The following is a 25,985-nucleotide window of genomic DNA, read 5'->3' as shown; positions in this document are numbered from 1 at the left end:
AGTGAGATGCTGAGCATTCTGTGCATTCTGAACAGCTGCTCCTCTCTCTCCCTTCCCTCACTGATAGTTCAGCTGCTTTTTTGTTGCTCAAGTGCAGCAAGCTGGATTGGTGGGGCTTTTAAAGTTACAAGCCTCCAAAATGACATTCCCAAATCTCCCATAAGTATGTCCAAAGCCTGCATTTCCAATGCAAACCTGCTCACAGGCTTCCATCTTTTCCTGTGCCTTCACAGACCTCCCTCACTCAAAATCCCTGCTTGGTTTCCAGACTTCCTGGGTATTCACATGATAAGAGTGTTGGTCTGAATGAAGTTCAGTGTCCTTGTGAAGAGATGGGATTTATACACATCTCAATACATCATTTACAATTGGAGGCTCTACCTGATTAATTATGAGCAGAGTGGTTATGGTTAGAATTAAAAAGCATTCAAAACCAGAGCAAATTCAAGCAGAGTTCCATTGATTCTTACTATACTATCTGTGCTATTTTACCTCCTTAAAAAACCAGACCAGGGACATGGGGAAAAGTCCACAGCTTCCCTCCATTACAGAGGGTAAAAGCAAATAATAAATAGGGCATTTTCTTCTCTGAATATATCACATTTATGATGAGAAGCAGAAGCTTCAAAGTAACTGATTAATTGCTATTGTAGCCACTAAAAAGTATAACAACAAAACAGGGAAAATTAGTGCCTTGCACCAAACAGACAAGATTTAGGTACTTACTCATGAATTGATTGCTCTGTCAGTTCAGAATTAATTAATAAAGTCTAACTATAGCACCAAATCACAAGAAATAGCATTATTCTTAAGCATAAACATCCAGAATTTTGTTCAAACAGCATCTTAACTCTACAATAAGTTACCTCACTGTAAACCCCTAGGATTTTATTATTTACAGTAAATCCTCTCAATCACAGCCTCAAAAACAGTCCTGTAATGAAATAACCACAGAATTATGTGTTAGACAGGTAAAGGTACACGTGGAAAAAAAAGAAATCATAAGACTATTGTTATACAGGCAATACAGTTTTATTATGTTCTTTCACCAATTGTAGCAAAAACATTTAACAACTGAATGAATAATCAAGGGAACTTAATTGTCAACGGGAATTTCAGAATTATGTTCTAAATTTTAGACCAGGAAAGCTTGACAGGAAGAAAACAAACCATATACACACTTGTAATAATAGTCTCTATTATGAAGATTTAATGCCTTCTTTAAAAGCACTGAGATTATTGAGGCACCTTACTGCAGGTTATGGATCATCTCTTCTTTGGCAATGAGATGTGTGGTTTTGTTAACTAGGGCCATGAGGGAGTTGAGCTTGTGAGACCAGTCATTGAGAATATTGTTGGGGTCCTTAGGCCTCTGGAAATTGATAATTCCTGCCAGCCTGTCTACTTTAGCAAAGATGGTCTTATTAACTACTAGGTTAGACAGGAACTCCTCCGATTCCTGGAAAGACAAACAGCACTGAGTCAAATTAATAGCATCAGAATTCCTCCCAGACAGCACAAAAGCACCAGGAACAAGACTTCTGTTATACCTAACTGAAATGTAGTTGTAACAATATTGCACTTTAAAAACCTTTTTTTTTCCATTTGACCTATATCTGATTATCTCCCATGAAATTAAAAATTAAAAATTTAATAGAGACTTCTACACTTTGGAGTACTTGGCTGCACAGATATGAAAGCGAGCCACGTGACAAGCAAGGGAGAGGAAAGTCTCTGTGAACTACTGACCACTGGAAAAAAAAGGGTTATGATGAGTCTGTGGAAAAGCAGATTTAATGAAAAGGCAGCAGGGCAAAGCTTTTTATTTGCAGTCAAAATACCAATATGCCACGATGTGTCATTCTCTTTAAAAAGCTCTTGCAAGCACAAAGGGGGATGGCAGGGAGACCACTCCACCCTGTGTTCCCAAAGTACCTCCACCTCTGACCAGGGACATTTAAAGGTGAGGAACCTTTCTGTGTCTTCAGCTGGTTTTAATCACCAATTGACAAGAACTTTTTAACACTGAAACACAAGAAACTCCAGCATTTAAACAAGACCTTGAATATAAACGAGTTTTTAAGAGCAGCTTTTGCCTTATGGGCACTGGCATCACAAAACTGAGCTCTGCCTGGAGTAAAGAACACTCTTCTACCTCCCATAAAGGCACAAAATCAAATCAACAAGAATATTCCTCTGCTGAATACTCACATTTTTGCCACAAACACAGCCACACACACACTTCTACACCCCTTAGGAAAGAAGGAGAAGCGAAGCAAGACTTACATCAACGGACAGATCCAAGAGCTGTGCCATTCTCTTCATTGTAATTCTGGTATAATATTTAGCCATTATTCTAATATTCTGGAATAAAAGTGTTCAGAGTAGAGGGTTATGTGCAAAAAATAATTGAAGCAGGCTGCAAAATATAAAAGTCCATGTTAAAAGCAGATTAGGAACTGTAGTGCTCTAACTGCAGTCCAGCATGGGGTGTGTGAGGGAGTTGTGAACAAACAGCTCTTTTGTAATAAAAGGTATGAAAATCTCTATGTGACAAATTCCTAAGAAAAGAAATCAACCAATTATGAATTTAATACAAAGCAAGACTTTAAAATTTCTCTTCTATTGAAATCTGAATGCTATATGAGTGCAATATGCTCTTTTTTCTGGCAACTGTGCCAGAAAGATATACAAGCAAATAAAGTGTTGAACCACAACACAAAGAAAAGGCACCTTATCTGCTGCTTCACTCCCTACTTTTTTGATTTTCTTTGTTATTAAAATACAGGAAGCAAAAAGCAGTTTTAGCCAAGGCACTGAGTACACAGCTACAGTCAGACTTACATGTTCCACAACTCTGTTCTTTAAATCTTTCCATCTCTTTTCACCTTCCTCTGTACACCCAAAAACATCTGTTGCAGGACTGTCAAGGGATCCTTCTCTCAACTCTTTCCCATATTCTTCAACTAGGGCACTCCACCGCATCAGCTCCATGGTGGTAAACAGTTTTAGGAGGTCTCTAAAGGGTTTAGTAAAGTTGGATTACAAGCCTGTATTAATAAGGCTTAGTTCATCTTTATAATAGATCAAAGGCATGATTTGAAATGTTTTATTTTTATTAACATTAATATTCGTTGTTCTTGATACTCTGATACTTCATGCTGTCAGGAGACAGCTCAAATCAGACTGTATTTCTAATAAAAAAAATCTTTCTCTTATAAAGAGATATCTATGTTCATGTACAAGTTGCACAATCATGACATTTTTACAGTATTTTTCACGCACCCTTAAATTCTGAGTTGCTTAAAGAGATTTCACTTGCGCTGTTAGAGAGAGACATTTTTCTTTCATCTAAGAATTGTTTATTAGAAACACTTACTTATACTTGGGGATTTCTTCTAGCTTTTTGTCACTACTAATTCTGTGCACCAGGTCAGATTGTTCATTGTCATAAGGTGAAAGAATAACATAAAGAACAACACTCTTCAGTGCCTGTTTAAGAGAAAAAAGTGGGTTTTGCCCATTAAGTTAAGAGGAAAGTGATGCCATCTGCAGAAACAAACCCTCACTCACAGTGATGCATTTTAATTGATACAGGTCAAATAAAATTCTAGTATTTAATATATGAAAAAAACATGTGATATCTGTACTGCACACACAACTGTACCATTCAGACCACACTAGCACAGCTATATATAATCTCTGCACTTAATATAAAAAACACAAGACATTCTGGAGATTTCAAAGACAATATAATGAAGATGCTGGTCATAAATATTCTTTTGAAATCAACTTTATCATATCTATTTTCAACTAGCCAATTTGTTAGTACAGCCACTAAAGAAAACCAAACTCAAAAGAGACTGGTGAGCTATTTCATCTGCTGCACATTGATCTGGTAAGAAATGAGGATTTGCCACATGGAAATACAGATATTTGGTATGTGAAGTTTTTTACCTGTTGCCACTTTTCACTTTCAGCCTGGATACAGGGAGTGTCATAAATGGCTCTGTAGTGCTTGCAGATGGAGAGGTAGGAGCCTTCATGTTGATCCAGCTGGATCATTAGGTTGTAGTATTTCAACTTTAGTTTCTGAAACAGTATCAAAGAGTCAAATTAATACATGTAAAGGAAATTCAACTGGATCCCAGAAATACACTTGGTCCTGAAGAGAGGTAAGTCAGATAAAAATTGGAGTTGGGGAGGGAGAAAAAGAAATCCTCCCATGACTTACTTCTGTGTTTTCTTCTTGGAAAAACTTTGTATTAATTTTTTTGCTGATAATTTGAGTCCGAATATAGTCTTTTACAGCTAGACAGAGTCTCATCTGCTCCAAGATAAATTCTACACGTTCTTTCTTTTCCATTGAACCATAGGTTTCCACCTGAAATGAAAATGTAACTATTTAACACTCAAAGTCAAATCAAGTCTTAGCTGTGCCAGAAGGGTGGGAGTTGTTTGGAAGGGGGACACATCAAAACAACAGAAAAAAGCTATTACAGAGCAGGTGAAAATGGAGTAAATGTTATTCCATTTTAATTATGGGCCCCATTTATACCAAAGAATCCACTAAGGCTAAACTCAGTGCACTAGCTAGAGAACTGACCTCTACTTTCCAAGTAGAAAATACTCTATGGAACCCAACCCATGAGAGTAACAAAAGCAGTTACAGCTGAATTACACCTTCACCAATAACAGTTCATCTCATTCCAGGCACTTCTGCAGACGTACCTGATGCAGCTTCTAAACACTCATCTCAGAACAGTCAGAATTAATTGTTGGTGCTGATGCAATTTTGAGTTCCAAGGTGTTACCTGCAGCTCTTGCAGAATGGAGGCAGCTTCTTTCACTTCCCCGTTCTGCTCCTTTATTGTTGCCAGAGTCTTTGTCAGGCGAGCCCGTTCAATCTCCACGTAGATCTGACATCAGAAATAAAGTTTAAACTTTACTGGAATTCTCTAAAGCAGAGTGCAAACTCTAAGCCTGCAGCCCCACCAAGAAATGTATTTGATGTGTCACACACTCAATTAATTTGTTGTGGATCCATACTCCACACTGGCACTATCCACAATACACACTGAAAAAATACTATGGATAGTTGATATTTGGACCAAATAATGTTAAGGAGCTACACTTTTAAAGAAGGTGAACATTTTTATTCTACCTTTCAGACATTCAGTCTTAAAACAAACTCTTACTTTTCCTTCTGTCACCATTCGCAACGTGTCGATTAAGCGCAGTTTGACTGGCAAGTCTGTGATTTCTTCAACATAAGTGCAGCACTGCTGGACCATTTTAGCAACTGCCTGGTATGAAAAGAGAAAGAAAAAACACACTGTGGTTTTAGATTTCCCAAATGGAGTCAAACTGTAACACTCAGGTAAGTAATAATGTCATTTCGAACTGAGGAGACTCATTTCAACAAAAAGCACCCAAGATCCATCTCCTGCCTTTGGTTCATAAAGAGCTGTTAAATGACCCCAGTGACTGATGCTACAGGTCAAATGTGATGCTGTTCTGTCATCTCCTTCATCTCAGTTTCTCCAATGATATTCAAAATAATCCACTGCATTCAGTTCTCTCCTGAAAAGCAGTTCCTCCTCCTCTGCCAAATCCACACAACTCTCACATGCATTGGCAGAACTTCTCTGTTTGCCCTAAGACCTGCATGGCTGAGGAGAGATGGATCTTACCTGTGTACACTACCCCTTCTCCTTAGGGCACCTGCAGATTCCTCAGGAAGGGAAGGAAGAGGGGTGATTATTTCTCACTGATGCTTTTATATACACTCCTAATGTTTCTGCACATTGATAGGTAACCTTTTTCTTCCTAAAACAATGCCATTAAAATTGCCTGTTGCTGACTTCTAATTAAGCCACTCTCAACACAGAGTGCAATAAACTTTGCACTTTCCTAAATGCAAGTGCTTTCAGCCATCCTGACAGCTGATTTCTCACACAGGACTGAATGCCAAAGTATGACAGTTACAAAAGGAAGCATGTGAAGCACACACCTTATCTGATCACAACAAACTGCAGTAATTCTGTTTAATGTACACCTGAACATGAAAAAATAGGAATGTAGAAGAGCATAAAGATGAATCATCATCTTTACCCACAAAGTCCCTACACACAGGGGGAAGAAGATACATAATACAGCTCCAAACGGAGTTTTATTCTTTGTTTCAAAGGATTAAACTCACCTGTTTTAACTGACTTCTCCTCTTTGATAGAAGAATAATATTTTCATTAAGAGCATCCCAGTCTTTTGCTTCGTAGCACATTTTCACTATGGCAACCAGGATGCGGGATGTGGAGACCATGTCAGACGCCTGGAACAAACCAAGAGCACGTCACAGGTGGGGTGGACCTGCAGCCCCTCTAGCACCTGCACTTCTGCTACACAAAGGCAATAATTACTGTGTCTGGCCTCAGTGATTTGCTTTCTAAAGAAATGCAAGACTGAGACTCCAAGTCCCCTCCTGACTTTAACACAGGAACAAGGGCTGTGTTGGACATCCCAGAATCACCACGTCCTACTCACCGTCCGTGTTTGCTTTTCCAAGGAGAGAAGGTTTTCAATGACTTCTTGCAATCTTCCTTCCTAATAAGACAGGCAAAGAATCAACTCCACGAATGAAGAACATAATTCAGTTTAAACTGAGAGCAGCTCTAATTCTCATCTAAGTAAAAACAACAGACGAGCCTGTACACTCATTTTTCATTTATCAGGAAACACACACAGCACCAACTTTAAATCCAGGGTTCTACACAAAGAATAAACTGGAAAGGTACAGTTTCATTTTTGCACAACACATGCTCTAAGTTGTCTGCCTTGAGAGAGAAACCTGGCAGGTTCCAGACAGGTTTGGTGAGCTCACATTCACTGTGCTGCGTGGAAGACTCATTTCTTCCCTGGCCAAAACAGAGCTTTAAGTGAGAACAGAAATGCAATTAAACACCTCGACCAAAAAAATTGTTCTACTATTACTTTCATCCACATCCATCATATCTTAATTACAGAGTATTACACAAAGCATAAACTACATGGAATTATAATAGTCCTGCCTTTTTGGTGTAGGGTTGAGAACTATATATGCCTTTGCTTAGGGGAGTTAAAGATATCGGAGTGTACTTTTAGTCCTAAATTGTAATTCCTAGAGAACATCTTGCAAAAATTTTAGTATGACTGACTTTGTATCAGCCCATGGCAATGGTGGGGCTGCAAAAAACTCAAAAAGGTTAGAACTAGAAAATGAGTAAAAAATCACAGAATATTAGATTTGTTTCTAAAATGTAGCTACCCTACTGAAATCTTTTTATATACATTGTTTGTGAGGGATGTGCTCTTACTGCCACAGAATTTACCTGTTGTGCAGGATGAAACATGGCCATGGCATCCATTCCTACACAGAGCTGGGCCTGTGGCATAAAACCCCTGTGCCTGCTCTCCACACAATGGTCTCAGGACAGTCTAAGCCTTAAGATAAGTACAACTGCTGCACGGGACAGCAGCTTTCACAAGATCCAGGGATGGAGTGGAGCATTTGCAGCACATAAAGAGTCAGATCCATCCTACTGGGACAACAAACCAGGGAAGCTATGGCTGCCCCATCCCTGGAAGTGTCCAAGGCCAGGCTGGATTGAGCTCTGAGCAACCTGGTCTAGTGGAAATTGTCCCTGCTCACGGCAGGAGGTCTAACGAGATGGTCCTGAAGGTCCCTTCTAACCCAATCCATTCTGATTCTGTGCCTCTGTCTGTTCTGAGGTCTGAGATGCACAGGAATCTCCAAGCTACAGAACAAGTCCTTTATAAAAAAGTCCTTAAGACACACCGTGTGCACGATCACCGCTAGGACCCCACCGGTAACACACCCTGCGGTCACAGGCGGGGGCACAGACACGGCTGCTGAGCCGAGCGAGGCACCTCAGAGCCTGCCCTGGCCCTGCCCCTGCATTCCAGCCTTTCAGGGCTCGCACATCCCCGAGTTTAGGGATGCCAAGCGCTGCCTGGCCAGCCTGACCCGGGACCAGTCACAGGAAGGCAGCGGTGGCGCAGGATGAGCAACCAAGCCCGCGTGTGCCCGGGCAGGGGCAGAGGGAAGGGCTGCACCCCTTGTGAGGGACTCAGGCCCTCCCCTCACCCGACAGCTCCTCCCGCCTGAGAATCACAGAATATCCCGAGTTGGAAGGGACCCAAAGGACCATCGAAGTTCAACTCCTGGCCCTGCACAGGTCACCCCAACAAGCCCACTCTGTGCCTCACAACGTTGTCCAAACATTCCCTGAGCTCTGGCAGCCTTGGGGCCGTGACCACTGCCCTGGGGAGCCTGTTCAGTGCCCCACCACCCTCTGCTCGGGCACCAACCTCCCACAGAGCCCTGAAACAGCGGAGCCGTCCCTCTCCTCCCCTTCCCCAGCCCGGCACGGAGGTCCCTCTCTGGGCCCCCTCAGCACCGCTCCGGGGGGGCAGGACGCGGCCGCAGCTCTGCCCCGCGCGGCCTAGCGCGCCATGACTCAGCCCGTCCGCCGCGCCGGGCTCGCCTCCCGCCTCACCTGCGCCAGCCGCTCGCACTCGGGCAGGCGCTGGTCCACGGTGGCGCTGTAATCCACCTCCATCTTGACGATGCGGCCGTCGGCCCGCTCCGCGCCGCCCTCCGCCATGGCCGCGCTCCGCCGCCTCAGCGCCCACCGGAACCGGCCGGGCCCGCGCGCAGGCGCGCCGGGGGCAGCCCCAACAAGGGCCCCGCGCCGCGCCAGGCAGGCGCTGCCGAGGACACCCCCGGGCGCGCCAGGACCCGCGGAGGGGGAGGAGCCACAGCTGAAGGGGAGGAGCCACAGCTGAGGGAACCGCCCCTCACGAGCCTGGGGGGGATCGGAGACCCCCTGAGGGGACCTGAGACCCCCTGAGGGAATCCGAGACCTCCCGAGCCCCTGAGGGGATCGGAGACCCCCCCCAACCCTCTGAGGGGACACGGATCGCCACCCACCTCTGAGGGGATCTGAGATCCACCCGAGCCGATCTAAAACCCCCTACCCTCTGAGGGAATCTGCCCCTATAAGCACTCCCTCTGAGGGGATTCCCCGCTCAATCCACCCCTCTGAGGGGATCTGAAACCCCCCGCACCCGTCTGTGAGATGTTGAAGCCATGCCTGTGCAGGTAGGTTGCCATCAGCTCCCATCGCACTGCCACACACTACAGAAGTTTCATTCCCTGAAGAAATTCAGAAAAACTCCCTCGTGTTTGCAAGCAAACAACTCAGAAAGAAACACTGAGCAGTGAATGCCCTGAATCAGAATCACAGAATGGTTTGGGTTGGAAGGGACCTTAAAATCATCTTGTTCCGACCCCCTACCATGGGAATCTTTGGATGTTATTTAAGATTCCCAGAAAGAATAAGTTACCACAAAATTACATTTTGCATTGTGTTACTTTGAGACTATGCTGCACATGGACCAATACAATGTGCCAAAGGGGTGTTTGACATAACTGTTTTAAGTCTTTAGTTGACAGAATTAAGACTGAGTTCCTACATCTGCTGAACTGTTGTAAATTCAGAGTAATTCAATTAAATGGATTCAGAGCTCTAATATTGTATTTTGCAACTGTGTCTGATGCATGCCTTCCAATTAGCACAGCACAGACCGTGGGCTGTGAATCACTTTCTGTTTGAACTCAAACTTGATTTTAAAAGTCCCCTAACACAATTTATCCATTATCTTTAATCATTGTTAGCTGATTTTAATTGACCTAAGTACTGAAAATACATTCACGTGTCACTCGGAGTGTATCGGTTGCTCTTTCTTAACTGGCCATTTACAAATTTTTACAGAGCTTTTGATTTTTAAAATCTCATTCCTTTAGCTCACTGTAATATTAGTATAATTTTACAGCTCACGGATTGTGAGCGATGGCTTCCAGGGAAGTTGAAAGTCACACACTAATCTAATTGAGCATAGTCCCATACACTGTAATTTGGTTCAGACAGTGAGTGAAAGAGGAAGAGAATGAATCCATACTGCAACTGTTGTTTTCCTTTAGCTATATGGGTTTGCTGGGGGACAAGGAGGCAGCTTTTGCCTCCAATGCAGACTTCCTGGACGGCTAAAAAATCCTCTAAATTCTTATTCAAAAGTCCTTAGCAAAACACGCAAAAAACCAGCTCGGCTTTTGCTGTCTCTTATTCTGAAGCAACACTTTGCTGACACAAGTCCATCTGGAGTTCATACTCAGCATGATTTAACATATGGGCTTTTTCCCTTCAGGGCAGAAATGAAAGATGAGTGAAAAATGTCTCATTTTCACAACTGAGCGTAGAGAGGGTGTTGCAGAGGTAAGAGTAGTAATTTCTGCCAGTTCGTGGAAATCAAAGACCCAAAATTGAGGCAGGCACTGCCTGGCCAGTGGGAGCTGGAAGTTTTCTGTCTTAGCATATCTCCTGGGAAATGGTGCATGTAGAGAGGCTGGGGACAGTCATCACAGTGGGGAGTGGTGAGGGACATCCTTAGGTCACTGCTTTTATCCAATGTGCATGTGCAGCCAGCACAAGACTGAGCTGTGCCTCTGGCAGTAAGTTTGGGGTGACTGCAGGTATAGGAAGTAGTTTTGTTTTCCATTTTAAGCAGCTTCTGGATTTGACACACCTCTTTCCACAGATCTGCAGACTTTGTTATTGTACACAGAGCTATAAGGTTTGGCTTACGTTGAAAGCACGTAATAGGTGATAAACTGGTTTAAGTCTTTCTCAAGGTTTTATTGAAATCAGTGTCCTTGCCTGTAACTGGGTAGCATCAAGGCCCCATGTAAAGAAGTTCAGGTTTTTATGCTGCTTTTCAGCAGAAACACAGAAATATTGTTCCCAATGTATGAAGCCACCAGCAAATCACTTAAAACTGAAGTGGATGTTTTAGATCTGAATTTGGATTAACTCTCCTCTCTGGGTAATATCACAGAATCACACAATCGTTAAGGTTGTAAAAGACCTTTGAGATCATCAAGTCCAACTGCCAACCCAGCAGCACCACAATGTCCTCAAGTGCCACATCCACACACTTCTTTAACGCTTCCAGGGATGGTGACTCCCCCACTTCCCTGGACAGCTTGTTCCACTGCTGTGAAGAGATTTTCCCCAGTATCCAATGTAAACCTCCCCTGGCAGCCTGAGGCCATTTCCTCTCATCCTGGCCCTTGTTCCCTGGGAGCAGAGCCTGACCCCCACCTGGCCACAGCCTCCTGTCAGGGAGGTGTAGAGAGTGAGAAGGTTCCCCCTGAGCCTCCTTTTCTCCAGGCTGAACCCTGCCAGCTCCTCACAAGACTTGTGCTCCAGACCTTTTCCCAGCTCCATTCCTTTCTCTGGACTCACTCCAGCAGCTCGACGTCCTTCTCGCAGTGAGAATCACAAGGTATTGCCTTGTCTTGGCTATTTTGCCTGGAATTTCAGGAACATACAGTACCAACATTATCAATTATAGCCACAGTTTCCATATTTATAAATGGCTGTGTCACATTTGAGACAGAAGTCTCATTAAACACATTGTTCATACCTCAGTTGAAAATGCAGACTGTTAATAGAGCTCCCAGATTTTTTATTTCTTTGTGTAGGTGTTTGCACTTCCCTGGGAAAGCAGGGATGTGAAATATTGTGCCATTATTGCAAGGGGCTGGCAAAGCGACATAGTTGGCTCCAGGAGATGGCACTGTGTCCTCTGGGCTAAGAATTATACCCACAGCTCCAAAATGTACATCCAGAACCAGTAAAATTCTGAGGGGTTTTTGCTCTTTCTTGTTATGAAACACACATTTCACTGTAGACATAAATTCATCTTTAGCTGTCCCAAATATGGCATTTCATCACTTTTTTTTTTTTTGCAAATAATTGATACATAAATGCAGATGGATATTTTACCACTATCTGTGCAGTGCCTTGTATTTTCCTCTTACTGTCACAGCGCTTCTCTGCGATCCAGAGAATGGCTTTAGAGCCACTGGGAGCACAGGAGAAACAGCAGGATGAGCATTTTAAGCATAAAATGCTGAGGTTGTGTAACAGTTCGGGGTTCTCAGCTAGTTTCAGAATTAGGTTCCAGTGCATTTCAAGTGTAACTTAAAGACAGGTAAATGTCTCTGAAAAACACAACCCCCAAGCATATTAAAAGCCGATTTCAATAACAAATTGCAACTAATGGAGGGGGGGAGCCCTCCTGAAACGGCTCTGGCTTTATTGTCCGACTGGGAAGGAGGCGCTTTCTCACTGAACTTTCTGCGTGGCATCTAAAAGTAAAAAACCCGATACCAAAAAAAAAAAAAAGGGCGGTTTTATTTGTGCTGCAAAATGTGCTGGCTGATAACGAAAGGGCTGACCAGAAGGGAAATGGGTGAGGCCTCCACATCCTGTGCTGTGTCCGCACCGAGCGCACGCTTGTCCTTTCCTTTGTACCGGGGGGGCGGCTGCGAGCCCGGGGCTCACGGGGTGCAAACGCTTCGCAAGGTGCCTGGTCACACGCAGGGCAATAAACTTCCAAAACCCGACAGCTCCTCGCGGAAGAATAAAACCAAAATCGCGGTTTCTCCGTGCTCGGCGCTGCCCGTTCCCCCTCCCGGGAGGCTCCGGCGGGCGCAGCGCGGAGCCCCCGCGGCCCGGCCCCGCTGAGCCCGCCCGGTCCCCCCCCCTCCTTCGCTCCCTCCCTCCCTCCCTCCGTCCTTCCTGCCGCCCCGCTGATGTCAGCCCAGCCCCGCCGGGGCCGCCGCCGATACCGCCCGCCCGTGACCACCGCCCGCCCGCGGCTGCGCGGGGACCCGCGGCCGCCCGTCCGCCGCTGCCCCCCCGTGCCCCCGCCCCGAGCGCAGCGGGAGCCGCGGCGGCCGCAGCCGCGTTGCGGCGGGGAGGTGGGAGCCGCGCTTGGCAGCCGGGAGAGGGAACGTTATAAAAAGCCTTTGTCTCGGGACTCAGCATCGCATCTCTCTCCTGCCGCCCGACGTGCTGCCGGCGGGGGCGAGAGCCACATTTTCGGCTCGTTTGTTCTTTTCGCCGCCCCAGGCATGTCTTGACACAGCCGCGAGAGAGCCCGGCGTTTCCGTGCACTTCCGACGGATGTCTCCGGCTGGGGCGAGAGCGGTGGGGGTTTGAGACTTGGTAGCGTATCTGGGTGCGAGCGTCCGTGAGATTCCCATGATCGCGGTGTGAAGGAGGAAGGACGGGAAGAAAGAAGCGGTTGTGTTGGTTTCTCTTCTTGCTGGGTCAGCCTTCCTGGATGGTTGCACTACTGTCTTGTGGACACACTGTCAAGCGCGCACAGAGAAAGAGGCTTGATTATTTCCCCCCGTGTTTGGTTTTCGTCGTGATCTCTGTGCAGAAATCCGCACTTTTCTCCCAGTTCGCCGGTCCGCACTGAGCAGCAGGAATATGCTCATGAAGGAGTACCGGATCTGCATGCCTCTGACAGTTGAAGAGGTAAGATCCGCGCTCGTACCGGAGACGCTGTTCCTTACCCAGGGTTTTCTCTTGCCAGGCGTCTTGAGGTTGTATTTGTTTTACTGAATATTTCTTCTTCGTGTAATGAACTTAGTCGGAGATGATTGGTTAGAGAGGAATGTTTTTATTGGAAAATAAAGGAATCCTGCAGGAACGAAGGTAACTTAAGTGTATCAAAAGCACTGTGTCGTCAAAATATTGGCTATAAAGGTTTTCCAACTAGACTTTTCAGAGGAATCTCATGCATGTTTGCAAGGGAATGATTTTGTGCTGAAATTTCTATCTGATAAAGCGTTTGTCCAAAACCCAGTTTCTAAATATATTTCACCTTTGCTTAAAATACCCTCGTAGCTGGACATGGCCTGAAACTCCCTCCTGCACAGGTAGGGAAGAGAGGCGATCATTTATTAGTAAAACTTTGTTGTCATTTAAAGAAACGACTGAAAGTGAAACTGCTCTTTGTCGAGTGCTCTCAACTCCGTGTTAGGAACATTGGTTTTATTTGTGTGCGGACAGTTTTCAGTAGGACCGCAACACCCCCACGGAGCACACGTGTTCTGGAGTTACTTGGGAAGTGTTTGCGGGTGCAGTAGGTGCCTAAAGGCCTGATGGAATACGAAACAGAGGCGCTGGTTTATGGTTCGGTGCCCTGCAAGTGTGAAAAGATGCTGTTTTATGGAGCCACTTGTGGCGCGGACGGGGCTGAGCCCGCGCTGGGCGCGGATCTTGCGTTTGAGCTGCGCCCAAAGTTCCGCCTGGGCCGCCGGGGCCGCCAGGGGGCGCCCTGGCCCAGGGTCCCTGAGGAGGGGCTTAATTCGCTAATTAATGGATAATTAACTCGCTAATTGAGTTACACGTTTGTTCTTTGAGTCCGTCCAGGACGGTGTTTTGCTGCACACTTTTATTTTCTGCAGTATATGTGTGGAGGAGTCTTCAGGAGTACGGCAGGGTGGTCATTTCAATGGTCTTTTTGTCCGTGTCTTCAGTTCTGGCAAATTAAACAGTTTTCTGAAACTGAGGATTGGAACTGCCAAATATTTACTTCGGGCTGCTCAGGAAATTCCTTCTGCAGGGAGCAGGACCCAAAGCCACCACATACATATAGTTAAACAGGTATAGGTTTAATTCTAGCCCTTTTCCATCCAAGTTATATCGTATCCTGGCATTATTCTTTTGCATATTCTATTATGCAAATATAGAATATTTTGCATTATTCTATTATGCATATTGGATGGCATTATTCTTTTAATACATAATTTTCTTTGTTTATTGCATTACCCTACTGTAGACAACATTTTATCCAAGCCAGTTCCTGATGCCCTCAGACTACTACACTTAGTTAATGACAGTTCACTACATCATCAGAAGGGAGCAGATCTAATTTATTTTGAAACGTTGTTATTAAACAAGACTTCCAGATGCAGAAAAGTTCAAAAATCTCCCAAAACAGGAATGGTCGATTCATGATGAGGCAGAAGAAAATGTTGGATGTCGTTATTTTTCTCTAGAATGTTATCAGAATTAGTACAGATACTCTATCTTGTAGTTTCTCTTATGTTGAATCATCCATTATTTAATCCAAGTGCTGCAGCTGAGATGCCTTAATGAGGAACCTAGAACATGTCTGATATTTAGCATCAATTTAATTACTAATTATAAAATGAACTAGGACAAAATTGTAAAATTAGCAGATATCTTATTTTTGTTACAGTATTTACATACTAAAAAAGTCCCACACTGTGTTTCTCGTAGTGGTTCATCCTTGTGACATTCCTACAGTCTTATGAAGTGGTGTTATCCTACTTTTATACCCTCAGTTGCACATTAACTGCCAACAACGTGTGATGGTTTTTGCCACAAGGTGATGGGGTGGTTCAGTCATCAGGAGAACATCCTGGGGCGATGCTCACCCTTCAAATACCAGGAGCAGTTTGGTTCTGAGAGGCCCAAACCGCCTCCTGTAAGGGGCAAAGTCACTCTGAACCTCAGTGGGCTTTGAGGGAAAGGCAGTTTCCAAAGGATATCCAGTTTCCCATGAGGCTGGGATGTTGGGCCCTGGTCTGCAGTGGCACTGGGATCCTGACTCACATGGACACTGCTGGCACTTAAGCATCCAAGAAGGGTTTTTGAGGTTCTGTGTTTCAACAGGTATGGGAAAAATGCAGTTCTTATGCAACAGCCTGGCTCCCCCTTTTGTGCTGTTTTTCTTACTTGACTTTACAACGCTGCTTTTCCATGGTTGATGCTCTGGCTTTTGGCCTGTGCACTTTAGACATAAATCCAAAAGTATTTCCTTGAGCAGTTTTCCTTTTTTAGCACTGCCCTGCCAGTTACCCTTCCACAGAAGTCTCACAGCGTGAATGAGAAAGAGCTGTGTCTTTAGTCTGTGGTGGTGTGTTGTCACCAACACCACAGTGGTTCCCATGTCATTCCTGGGAGGATAATTTGGCACAGGGAGCAAAATGGAGTGTTAAGTCTGCCAGCCAAGCACCTGTACCCGATCTTCTGCAGTCGGATTTTGCGTGTAATGTGAAAAAATGTGCTGTAAAATGTTGTGTAATGTCCAGGCAAGTCATTACCTTGTGTGTAAATTCCTATGCACGCAGCAGGGAGCAGTTAGTGCTGCTCTGGATGACTATTATGACCTAAATTTATCTCTAGAGAAGAGTAAAGAACTGATACATCAGTGTAACAGCAGCGCTGTCTCCAGGTTGGAAGAGTTTCTGGCATTGTTGTGGGTAGGAAAGCCTTCATTAGCTACTGTAGATCTTGTTCCTGAGTCGTGCTTTCCTTGATGCCCTTATCAGATAAGATACCCAAATATTTATAGGAGTTTTGTTTACCTACCTGTCAGCTTGAAGGCCAGATGCTTTCTTGCAAAGAAAACATTTCCTGAGAAACGCTGTTTGCTCCAAACTGAGCTGCTCTGGTGTATTTTGAGCTAGGATAGAGGAGTTGGACATGCATCTTTGTGCCTTGGCCATAAACACCAGGAAAGACAGGTTGTTCCAAGAGTCCTTGCTGGGATGCTGTGGCACCACACTATAGTTCTTATTTAAAGCTGAGGCTAAGTCAATAAACTGAATTTTTATTGGCAGGTGTTTAGGTCTGTTACATATGTATGGTCAGAAGCTGCCTAATCAGCTTTAAAATAATTTAGAAAAGGAAATACCATGTTAATTTCTAAGCAAAGTAATAACAACTGCTGTAAGAACTTTGTAAACTAGGTCAGAATAGAGCTGTTGGTTGACAAAGCCAATATGATTGCCAATTAGAAGTCATTCTTTACCTCATTTGTGGTACTTTTGGGAGGGACCCATGCAAATTCAATCCTTTTGTTAACAGCAAGATCTTAAAAATTAGAAAAAAAGGCCATTTCTTTGCATTAATATATAAAGCAAGTAAAATCTGTTCCATTAATTGCATATGTTACCAATCCTCATCCCAGCTGCAATTAATAAACGAGCCTGCCTCAGTTATTTTTCCCCTTGCATTTTCATGTGTTAGTTCATTCTTACAAATAGCTTGTTACATCATATGGGAGAATATTATAATAGGCTGCATTGTGGGTTTTTAAATATCATCAGTTAAAAAAGCACATTCCTAAGCAAGTGAAAAGAGCACCAAGCAATGGAAAAGAGCAGAGATGCTAAAAAATTCTCAGACTTGGGTCTCATTGCAAATCACAATTCCACAATTTTTCACAGGAAAGATTACATGGCTTCTATCTGAAAATGTAACCCAAATGTGACAGGTTAGCATGGTACTGAACTCTTCTGGGTGAGGCAAAGTCCAGTGAAGTTCCTGATTTGTGTGGAAAGCGATTCTTCTTTAAGGGAAGAGGCCAAAAGACATTTTTGCTGGATCCTGTTGAAAATGGAGTTGTTACTGCTGTAAAATGCTGTGAAAGATGTGAAGCTGGGCTGTGTATATTTGAAAGCTAAACATCAAATACACTACAGGAATCACAGGTTTTTTTCCTCTGAAACAGGGATGCCATTAACATTTCTGTTAGTTCTGAACTCTACGAGCACGGCCAATCCCTGAATTCCTAACAGGTTTTCCTTTGCTTTGTTTCTTTATTTCAACCAAGATTATCTCTGCTGAGCCTGGTGGAATTGCTCCCACTCTGTGCTTTAAATAAAAGCCAGGTTGGATCTGTGGGGAGCTCTGCCTGCATGAGGTGTGGAGGAACAGCTGTATTGTCATGAATACAAACAAGCAGAGACCTGCAAAATGTCCATAAATGGAGCTCATGGTTTTTCAACAAAAAGTCCTCTCAGCATTCCTAAATTCTGGGTTTAGAAGTGTTATCCTTGCCCCTTTATAAAAATACCCATAGTTTAGCTCTTGTTTCAAACATTATGAATTCTCCCAGTGTGGATTATTTACGTAAAATTATTTCAACAACATCTGTGTAAACAGTATTTGTATTCTCTGAATCTTGGGTACATTTCTTCTTTAAAAGGTTTCATAGTCTTCTGTTTTGTGCACAGAGGGTACTTGTTATAACATGTTTTATTCAGACAGATTTCAAGCTCATTGAAAGCATTTGAGAAGGTGGTGTTATGCCCTGAGAGTCAGCAGGTGTTATGATATTTAGACATAACCATGTGTCTGTAGTACAACAAAGCCTTTAGTAGGGTATAAAGTGTAAAAAAATTTTTTTTCATAAGTACAGTGATCTACTGCAGGACAAACTACACCAACTTGTCCTGCAGTTAATACAGAGAGAATAAATAATGATCAACTGTGTGTGCTGCTTTCATTTCCCAGCTGTAGCCACAGAACATGTTTTCAGAAGTACCTTAATGTATGAAACATTTGTAAAAGCAGTATGTTGGTTGTAAGCAAGAGGACTATAAGCAAACAGGAGGTGAAGTCAAGTTTTCAAATTTAATTCAGTTTATTACTTGTAAATGAAATAATAGCTGCACCGGTAATGATGAAAAAGTTTCTCTGGCAGTTTGGAGCTGAAGTTGTCCAGCAAAAATGGAGTCTTGCTGTGCAATTTTAATTGAAACTATCAACAGCTATAATGCATCTTGCACCAATTCCTTTACAAGGCACTAAACTGCTGTGAGACATAAAGGACCTTTTGCAGTAGTTAATCATTGTGTCTGGATGTGCCTTAGAGAACATCAGCCATACCTGCCTTCTGCATTCAGCACCACGGGGGCACTGCCACGTTTGTCTGAGGGGCATTCAGAGTTAATTATTGATCTAGGAAGCCTCTTTACACCATTATGAACATCTTTTTACCCTTCAAAAGAAATCCTTGTGTAAGTCTCTTGTTAGCAGAGGGATCTGGCCTTTGGTGGGTGGTCATGTCTGCTCACATCACAAGGCCTTGGCTCACACAGCGTGACCTCACACTGACCTGAGAGCTTCTGGCCTGGGGAGAGTCACTGCAACAGGTAAAACAGGTGAGGGAAAGCACCACAACTTAACTATTATACCCAAAAATCACCTATTATGTTTTCTTTTGATGCACTGTCTAGCTGTGAGAATGAGCGGATGAAAAGTGAGAGCTGTGTTTTACCCCGGGGAAAAATAAACCCCTTTTTTAGCTTGGGTGCTAGGTGTGGTCAGCTCCAAAGCACAGCAATGCAGAGCACATGTCAGATCTTTACTGAGCCCCACTGCAAAGAGAAGACCAAAAATACCCAATTTTCTCCCTTACTCCTGTTTGCACTTTTCAATAAAACCCTGTGAAGGGAACAAGACAACCTTTGCTCTCCAAGTTTCAGTGTAAATCATTAAAAAAATCTGGCAGTGGAAAGGATTAGATATTACCCAAGGAACACCAGGCTCTGACATACACCTCTCTTTATCTCCCTTGCTCTGTCTCTCCCTGTCAACACTTGTTTTCCCCAAGGTGTATATATATATATATATATATATCTCAAATGATACCACACAGTTGATTTGAGGACTTTTTTAGCAAAATGCAGGGCCCAGTTTTGCATTTCCCGTAAAAGAAAATGCAGCCTGTCAATGTTTTAGGACATTTTCGAGCTAAGGCACTCTACAGAGCTTTGATGCCATCAAGGACTCCTTGAGCTCTCTTTGTCTTTGAAGCATAATGCAGGCTTGGAAAGAAAAGAACTGGGAAAGAAACACACGGAATGTCAATACTGGCTTTTAAAACTCAGCGCTTTAATTATTTCTTTGGTATTTTGGGATGAACTTTGACTTGCTGAGAACATGAGGTTCTCGGAAGAGTTGATGTGAAAGCTGAGTGATCAGCTCTTTAGAAATTGAGACCACTTCTGTTTATGTACCTAATAATGAATGTAGATGTCTGTATTGGCAGCTTGAAGTTTGATAGCTCTGATATGTCAAATACATTTTCTCTTAGTCCAGTCTGTTTAATTTCTTCATCTGTCTTCTTTTAAGGTTAGAAATAATATAGTTATATCTATTTGTATGTGATTTTTGCCTGACTGCCAAAAAAATTTAGGTGATTTATGGCCCTTAAAGTCTATAAAGCCCTTTAGATTAGAGGAAGAGAAAGATTTCTGTAATAACTAGGAAAGATTACAAATTATATTTTCCTTTATGAGTATTCATTTTATTCTGATAGACATTTGTATTGTTAAAATCTATTAGAGATCCTGTTCTTGGGTACAAAAGGCTGCCTAGTCAGTAATGGAAAACCCATAGTATATAACAATGATTCATTCACTGTGTCCTTCTTTGTGAGTGGTGAGCTGACAAATATGTTCCCCAGGCTGTCCTTACAGAGCTGAGGCAGTTGTGGATGCTAAAATCCATGCAGGCTTTCCATCTTACTGTCCAACCTACCACAGAGGCAACCATTAGACACTCTAAGGATGGAGATGGATGGTACACATATGAAACCCCTTGAAATAGTCATTGTGGGCGAGGAGTAACCCTTTGTGTCCTTACTCACAGAAAACTTACTTGTAATTTAAATATATTTTTTTTTTCAAATAGTTATAATTTTCCTTATATTCTGTTCTTTACCTTCTTTGGTTCCTAGAGCATCTCTTGTGACCAGCAGTATATTTTGTAAGATTTTCTACCCAAATAAAGCCAATAGTGCCATTTCATGCAGGTTTGCTCTGAGAGCCCTCCAGTGCAGCCTGAAGAGCTCTGTGTGGGCATATTGTGCACATATTCAAGTGTAATTATCGATGTCTGCAGGCATCTAGAAAGCAAGGAAAGGTGCTCCCCAGGATTATTGACTGTGTTTAAAAAGGAGCTAAGAAAAGGTAATATAGATTTCAAGTTGTGTTAACAGATGGGTTTGCAGTCTGTAGGTGGTGGAAACCAGACTTGAACTTCACCTGTGTTTATATATAATGCTTTTAGTCTAGTCTTAATCTTGTTTATCTCCTTCTCAGTTCACCATTTCTTCCCAATTTTGGCTATAAGTGATCAGCCAATTTTGAATGCTTGGATATGTATCAAAATACCGTTTTTATAAAGCAGAACGCAGGGTGCTAAATTGCAGGAATGACATTTTAATGGCTCTTCTTGGCACAAAAAAAATATGCATCTTCCATCTTTTTTCTTTGTTTGTGGTCAGAAAACGCTGAGGCGGTTTGGGGCTCTGTTAGTTTTGTACTTTTGCAGTTCCAAAGCTGGTTTTGCACCCTCTGAGCTCTGGCACATCCTGAGCTTGGGCACGTCCTTAATTTAAAGCACGAGGAGTCATGTGAGTCACACACAGGAACGTTTGGGGATGAACCAGTCTCTTCCTGGATTTAGGAAAAGACTGGTTCATCTGCTCTCCAGAAAAACCATGGTCTTTATTTAGGAGTTTTTACGTGTCTGTTCTAAGATTAGTCTTGCCCAAGTGATTTAGGAATACTTAAGCTCTGTGGGAATTGTTTTCTGTGGGCATGCTGAGTATGCCTTATTTTCCATTTCATCACACTAAATGTCATCTTGGGTTTAATGTGTTCACCAATTAATGACTATGTTCAGGGTTTCTTTCAGTAAAAATATTATTACAATGCATGACAAAGTAATTGTGTGATAATGACACTCCAGTGTGACACACACTGTTGCTCGATTGCTTGATTAACAATCAGTCACTGATGACAAACACAACTAATTGTTGAATATATTTTCAGCTTTTTGCTCTCATTTTCTATAAAAGCCATTAAAAGTACAAAAATAACCATTTGTGCTTGTGTCACCACGTTACTTGAAAGGTTCCCTAAATACAGAAGTCCACTGTGAACCAAAAAATTGTGTTTACCAGAAGGATAAAGACAATGATAATTCTATTGAGAAGCATTAAGTTCTTACCCAGGCCAAGCTTGTATTAGTCCTGGTCATACAGAGATGGTTGGGTTTTTTGTGTTTTGGGGGTTTTTTTGGCTGGCTTTTCTTTGAAAGTGCAGATTAGCTGACCTTTAAGTAATATTTCCATTTAATAAAGTAATTGTACAATGACTGCAATAAGCCAAATGAAACACCTGAACTTTACACATAATTACACTCTTAAGTAGCCTGCCTGCTTCTGTTATTACATAGACTTGATATAAAATTTATTTGAGTCTTCCTTCAGTGGATCAGTTTTTATTTTGCTTCTCTCTGTGTGAAAGGAAAATCATTCAGTGAAGTTTCCACCGTAGTGATACCAATGAGTTCTGTCACTGGTGCTAAAGAGGCCAAGATTTCACCAAATATGTGTCATAAAACACAGCATATTTATAGAACAGAAATGTTGGGAATTTAAATTCCAATCCAGTTGCATGGTGCAAATCTGAAATAATTCCCCTGCCCTCGGGAGATCCATTGCAGATTTCTCTCAGTCTGAACAAAAGTTGACTTGAACCAATGGCCATAAACTAAAAGAAAATATAAATTTCTGGAATCTGTCGTTCCACGTGGAATGAAGTTATTGCTGTCCTCATCCCCCAAACTTGTCAGTCACCTCTCTGCTGTCAGTTTGCAGTCCTGGCTTTAGAGAGGCTTTGATTCCCTTTCCCTTCTCCCTTGGTGGAGTCCTTGGTCATGCTCCCAGGGAAGGAGCCTCTCCAAGCCCAGCAGGCGTGTGGCCAGCTGGCAAAAAGCTGCTGCTCTTGCTGGGCCTGGGGCTTGCAGGGAATAAGGAACTGCACAGCAGAGCAGAACAATTGATAATTCAGCTCCCTCTTGAGTGCTCAGCTCGGGCTCGAATCCCTGTATTCCCTCAGTTACCATGGATCTTTCTCCCAGGCTGAAGCTGAAGAGAGCACCGAGTTCTGAAATCTCTTCAGTGTCTTCCAGGGTTGCTGAGTTTATTTGCATTTCCAAACTGTTTGCTACTCAGTGAAGCCCAGGTTTTTTTGCTTTCTTTTTTTTTTTTTTTTTTCTTTTCCCCCCTCATCTCAGGGATGATTCAGTATAAAAACATGTTTGTGTGTATTGAGGGGACTCTGTTATACATTTAGGATATGTTGGTGTGTTTTTTTCCATATTAACTTCAGTGGAAACAGAATAAAGCCTACAATGGGGACTTTTTTTTTTGTTCATTTGTTCTCCAGTGTTTTGCTATACTTATTTTCTCCACTGTCTCTGCTTTCTTTCATGTCTGAACTTGAACTCTCTTAGAGTCAAGTGATGGTGAACTTCTAAATGTGTTCTGAGGGGGTTTGAGATGAGGCAAACAGCCTTTGAGTGGAAATGTTATGTCATAGTAACAAATGCCTATGGATTAGTTAGTTTATTTCCAGGACTTCATGGGCTATACATTGCTATTTATAATTTAACTTTCTCAAGCAGCCACGACTGTGTTTATGTTGCCATGGTGTTCCTTGCCATACTTGAGGGTGGATAGTAAATGCTATAATTGAAAATAGATACTCCCACTGAATTAAGGGTAACAGGTGGTTATGTTTTTATTTAATCATGCTGAAAGCATATTACAAGTTAAATGTGGATACCTCTACCCCTGCCTCTCTGCCAAGACATTTTCAGACATGCCAGTTTGTCTTCAGTGGCCAGGGCTGGAGTAAACAACGTGAGTGATTTGCCTTGTGACAGGCCAAGGAATGTCAGTGGCAATCCAGGAGCATCCTCCACTTCAGACTTCAGGAAGCAAATGTTCTTATGCAGGAGAAAAGGAGCTGCTCTGATGTGTGTGGGGAGCTCTGTATCCTTCTGAGACCACAGTCTGGGCAAAGCCCTAATTCCTTATGAGCATCTGAGCAACAGCAATTACTGTTTCCTTGTGTTTCCTCATGTTAGCCCTCTAACCTCATCTCACCTCTTCATTTCCTTCAGTTTTCCACTGAAGTTTTCCAGTTTTCCCATGTGGGCACATCCTCCTAGCAAAACTATTCAAAGCATCCCCCTCTCACAACCATAAGAAATAGTTTTTGATTAAGTTTTGTCAACTCCCATAACATCAGTTAAATATTATCTCTATAAAACATGAATCATATAATACATAAATATATGTATATATTTTTTTCCATTTTTCAGAGTAGAAGGACAGAAACATATGGATATAATCCTAGATTCTCATTAATATTTAGGTGGTAGAAGGGAAAAGTGTTGTAGATTTTTTCTCTCAAAGATATTCTAAAATGTGAAAATGAAATAACTCAAAAATAGCAAGACTGTCTCGCACTCTCTATATACTGCAAAAAGTAAAGATGCCCAGGAGGATTAAGTAGCCAGGTGCAAACACTTCAGCCAGGATGGTGTGGTTATTGTCAGAGGCATTTGTAAAATCCATGTTCACAGAACCAGAGCAAAGGTACCTCCCTGGTGCAGTTGTGTGAGCAGTGAAGGGCAGAGAGGAGCCCGTTGCCTGAGTTCTGCACAGCAGTCTCCTGGGGAGGATTTCTGGACCTTTTTTAGAAGCAGCTGTCAGACTTTGGTCTTTATTAAGCTTGTATCAACCAAAGCCTAATTGGGTCCTCCAATTTTTCCTACAGCTTTAGGATGTCAAACGAATTCTCAGCAGCAGGAGATGTGTGCACACACAGAGTCTTCTCTTGAACTCTGTTCGAGGTTGTTCCTCAGTTTTCCTTTCACATTTTGCCATTTTGTAAAGCAAAGCCAAACTAAACAGTGGTTCATAGATGGTAGGATTTGTCATATTTTAGTTTTAAGCTGGTTTACATTGGCTGGAAAGGTTCATGCTATTGAAACCAATATCACTTCCTTTGTACACAAGACCAAGAGAGCCGGAGTTTGCATCTTAAAGCTTTGCAAGGAGGTCCTTAAGGCCTTTTCCAAGCTTCTGGCAATTGCATTCCTTTCCACAGGTTGTTCTGTTTAATATCTTTGTTTGCAGGCCTTTTCCACAATTTTGGAAGTTAGACTTGCAAATTAAGTGAGCTACTTTGGCTCTCTAGGCTTATGTTATAGGTAGCACTTGATTGAGTTTATTGTTACAGAAAGGCTGAGGACATTCCCTGGGGCCACTACCAAACTTCCATGTCAGAGTAAGTGTGCAGGAAAGCATTAGGCTTTGAAGTATTCATGCATGTTTAATGGTGAGGGAAGAACTCAGCATTGCAGCCAATCTGAACCTTTGACAAGAACAATGAGTTATGGAAAAAAAATTGAGTTGCAAGACAGTTTTGATCAAATGAATTAAAAAACGCATTGCTGAAGGTGATTGATGTAGATTAATAAATCCCATGTCATAAATTCACCCATCCAATGGAAATTCACTCTCCAGCTTGGGGTTTGGATGGCCTTGCTGAGATATCCCTGTTCAGCCTGGGCTTTTTGGAGGGGTAGGATCTCTGCTTCATTTCAGTGCTGTTCAAAGTCTGAAAGGCCCAGAGCCCTTGTGTGAACCTGTGGTGTCCTGGAGCTGCCTAAATCTCCTCTAAAGTAGACCATGGACCTGGGAAATAACTAACTGGCCTTTCTAACCAGTGCAGCCCATGTGGGTACAAGAGTGAGAGTCTTGAGTCAGGTTGCTGGTCCAGCAAAGTCTTCATCAATCCCAAAGCAGTCTTGCTGTTTGGGAGAGATTTGCCATTGTGCTCTCCCAGGCTTCATTTTGCTGAGTTTATATCGGGTTATTCCACACTTCTCTTAAACAGTTCTCTATGAATATTCATCCTGAACAGTCACGATTCTCTGTGTGAAATTGTAGCGTGAATTTTTCTCCGAGTGTTGATAGGTGGTTCCTGATACTCCCCCCTCCTGCCCCGAGTATTCATTTCTCTGGTGTCTTGTTTCATAACTCCAGGTTACACTGCAGTGCAAATGCTCCTTGATTCCTGGTCTAAAATAGGATTTTTACCCATTTTGTCAGTTAAAGGTGACAATAAGTGAAAAATAAGGGAAGAAGGAACTGTTCAGAAGGCATTTTTCAGGGAAAGAATTTAATAAGTAATAAGGTTGTACAGCAATAGAGAGAATTCACTTGCTCAGTCAGGTGACATTTAAAAGCATTTTCCATTTTTTAGCAACTGGAAATATAAGGAAGCCAGGTAGGAAAAGAAATAGACTTGCTGATTAATGAAAGCTTTGTCATTCTTTAAATATTTTGTTGTGTAATCACTGACATAAAAATAATGACAG

At 42.7% G+C, this 25,985-nt stretch overlaps 2 protein-coding genes and 1 long non-coding RNA gene across 4 annotated transcripts in view; 2 read left to right on the top strand and 1 right to left on the bottom strand.

Moving 5' to 3' along the window:
- Positions 1-1,010: 1,010 nt before the first annotated feature.
- On the bottom strand, positions 1,011-8,738 carry PSMD12 (proteasome 26S subunit, non-ATPase 12). 2 transcript variants are annotated; one of them, XR_010435355.1, is made up of 11 exons: positions 8,556-8,738; positions 6,544-6,603; positions 6,203-6,331; positions 5,199-5,306; positions 4,815-4,919; positions 4,235-4,384; positions 3,958-4,092; positions 3,380-3,492; positions 2,845-3,019; positions 2,287-2,419; positions 1,011-1,459 (listed from the first exon to the last, which is right to left on the bottom strand). XR_010435355.1 is itself a non-coding variant. In XM_064676415.1 (11 exons), exons 1-11 carry the CDS (start codon positions 8,661-8,663, stop codon positions 1,250-1,252), a joined length of 1,371 nt encoding a protein of 456 aa, XP_064532485.1. In that variant the 5' UTR covers positions 8,664-8,737; the 3' UTR covers positions 1,011-1,249. The 2 variants fall into 2 exon arrangements, 1 of the variants encoding a protein (XP_064532485.1); XM_064676415.1 differs by having other exon boundaries at positions 2,287-2,364; positions 8,556-8,737.
- On the top strand, positions 8,688-11,548 carry LOC135424804 (uncharacterized). Its single transcript, XR_010435362.1, has 2 exons — positions 8,688-9,160; positions 10,267-11,548. It is a non-coding gene; the product is annotated as an uncharacterized LOC135424804 (long non-coding RNA).
- Positions 11,549-12,754: 1,206 nt separating this feature from the next.
- Positions 12,755-25,985, top strand: part of PITPNC1 (phosphatidylinositol transfer protein cytoplasmic 1) — a 76,776-nt gene continuing 63,545 nt past the window's right edge. The window contains exon 1 of the mRNA XM_064676432.1: positions 12,755-13,451. Within this exon, the coding sequence (XP_064532502.1) occupies positions 13,404-13,451 (48 nt within the window). The 5' untranslated portion in view covers positions 12,755-13,403. The remainder of the gene's footprint in view (positions 13,452-25,985) is intronic.

This window comes from Pseudopipra pipra, chromosome 19, assembly GCF_036250125.1.
Source record: "Pseudopipra pipra isolate bDixPip1 chromosome 19, bDixPip1.hap1, whole genome shotgun sequence".
Classification (NCBI taxonomy): domain Eukaryota; kingdom Metazoa; phylum Chordata; class Aves; order Passeriformes; family Pipridae; genus Pseudopipra; species Pseudopipra pipra.
Note: the sequence above shows the minus strand (reverse complement) of the source record. Positions and strands in the feature narration are given on the sequence as shown.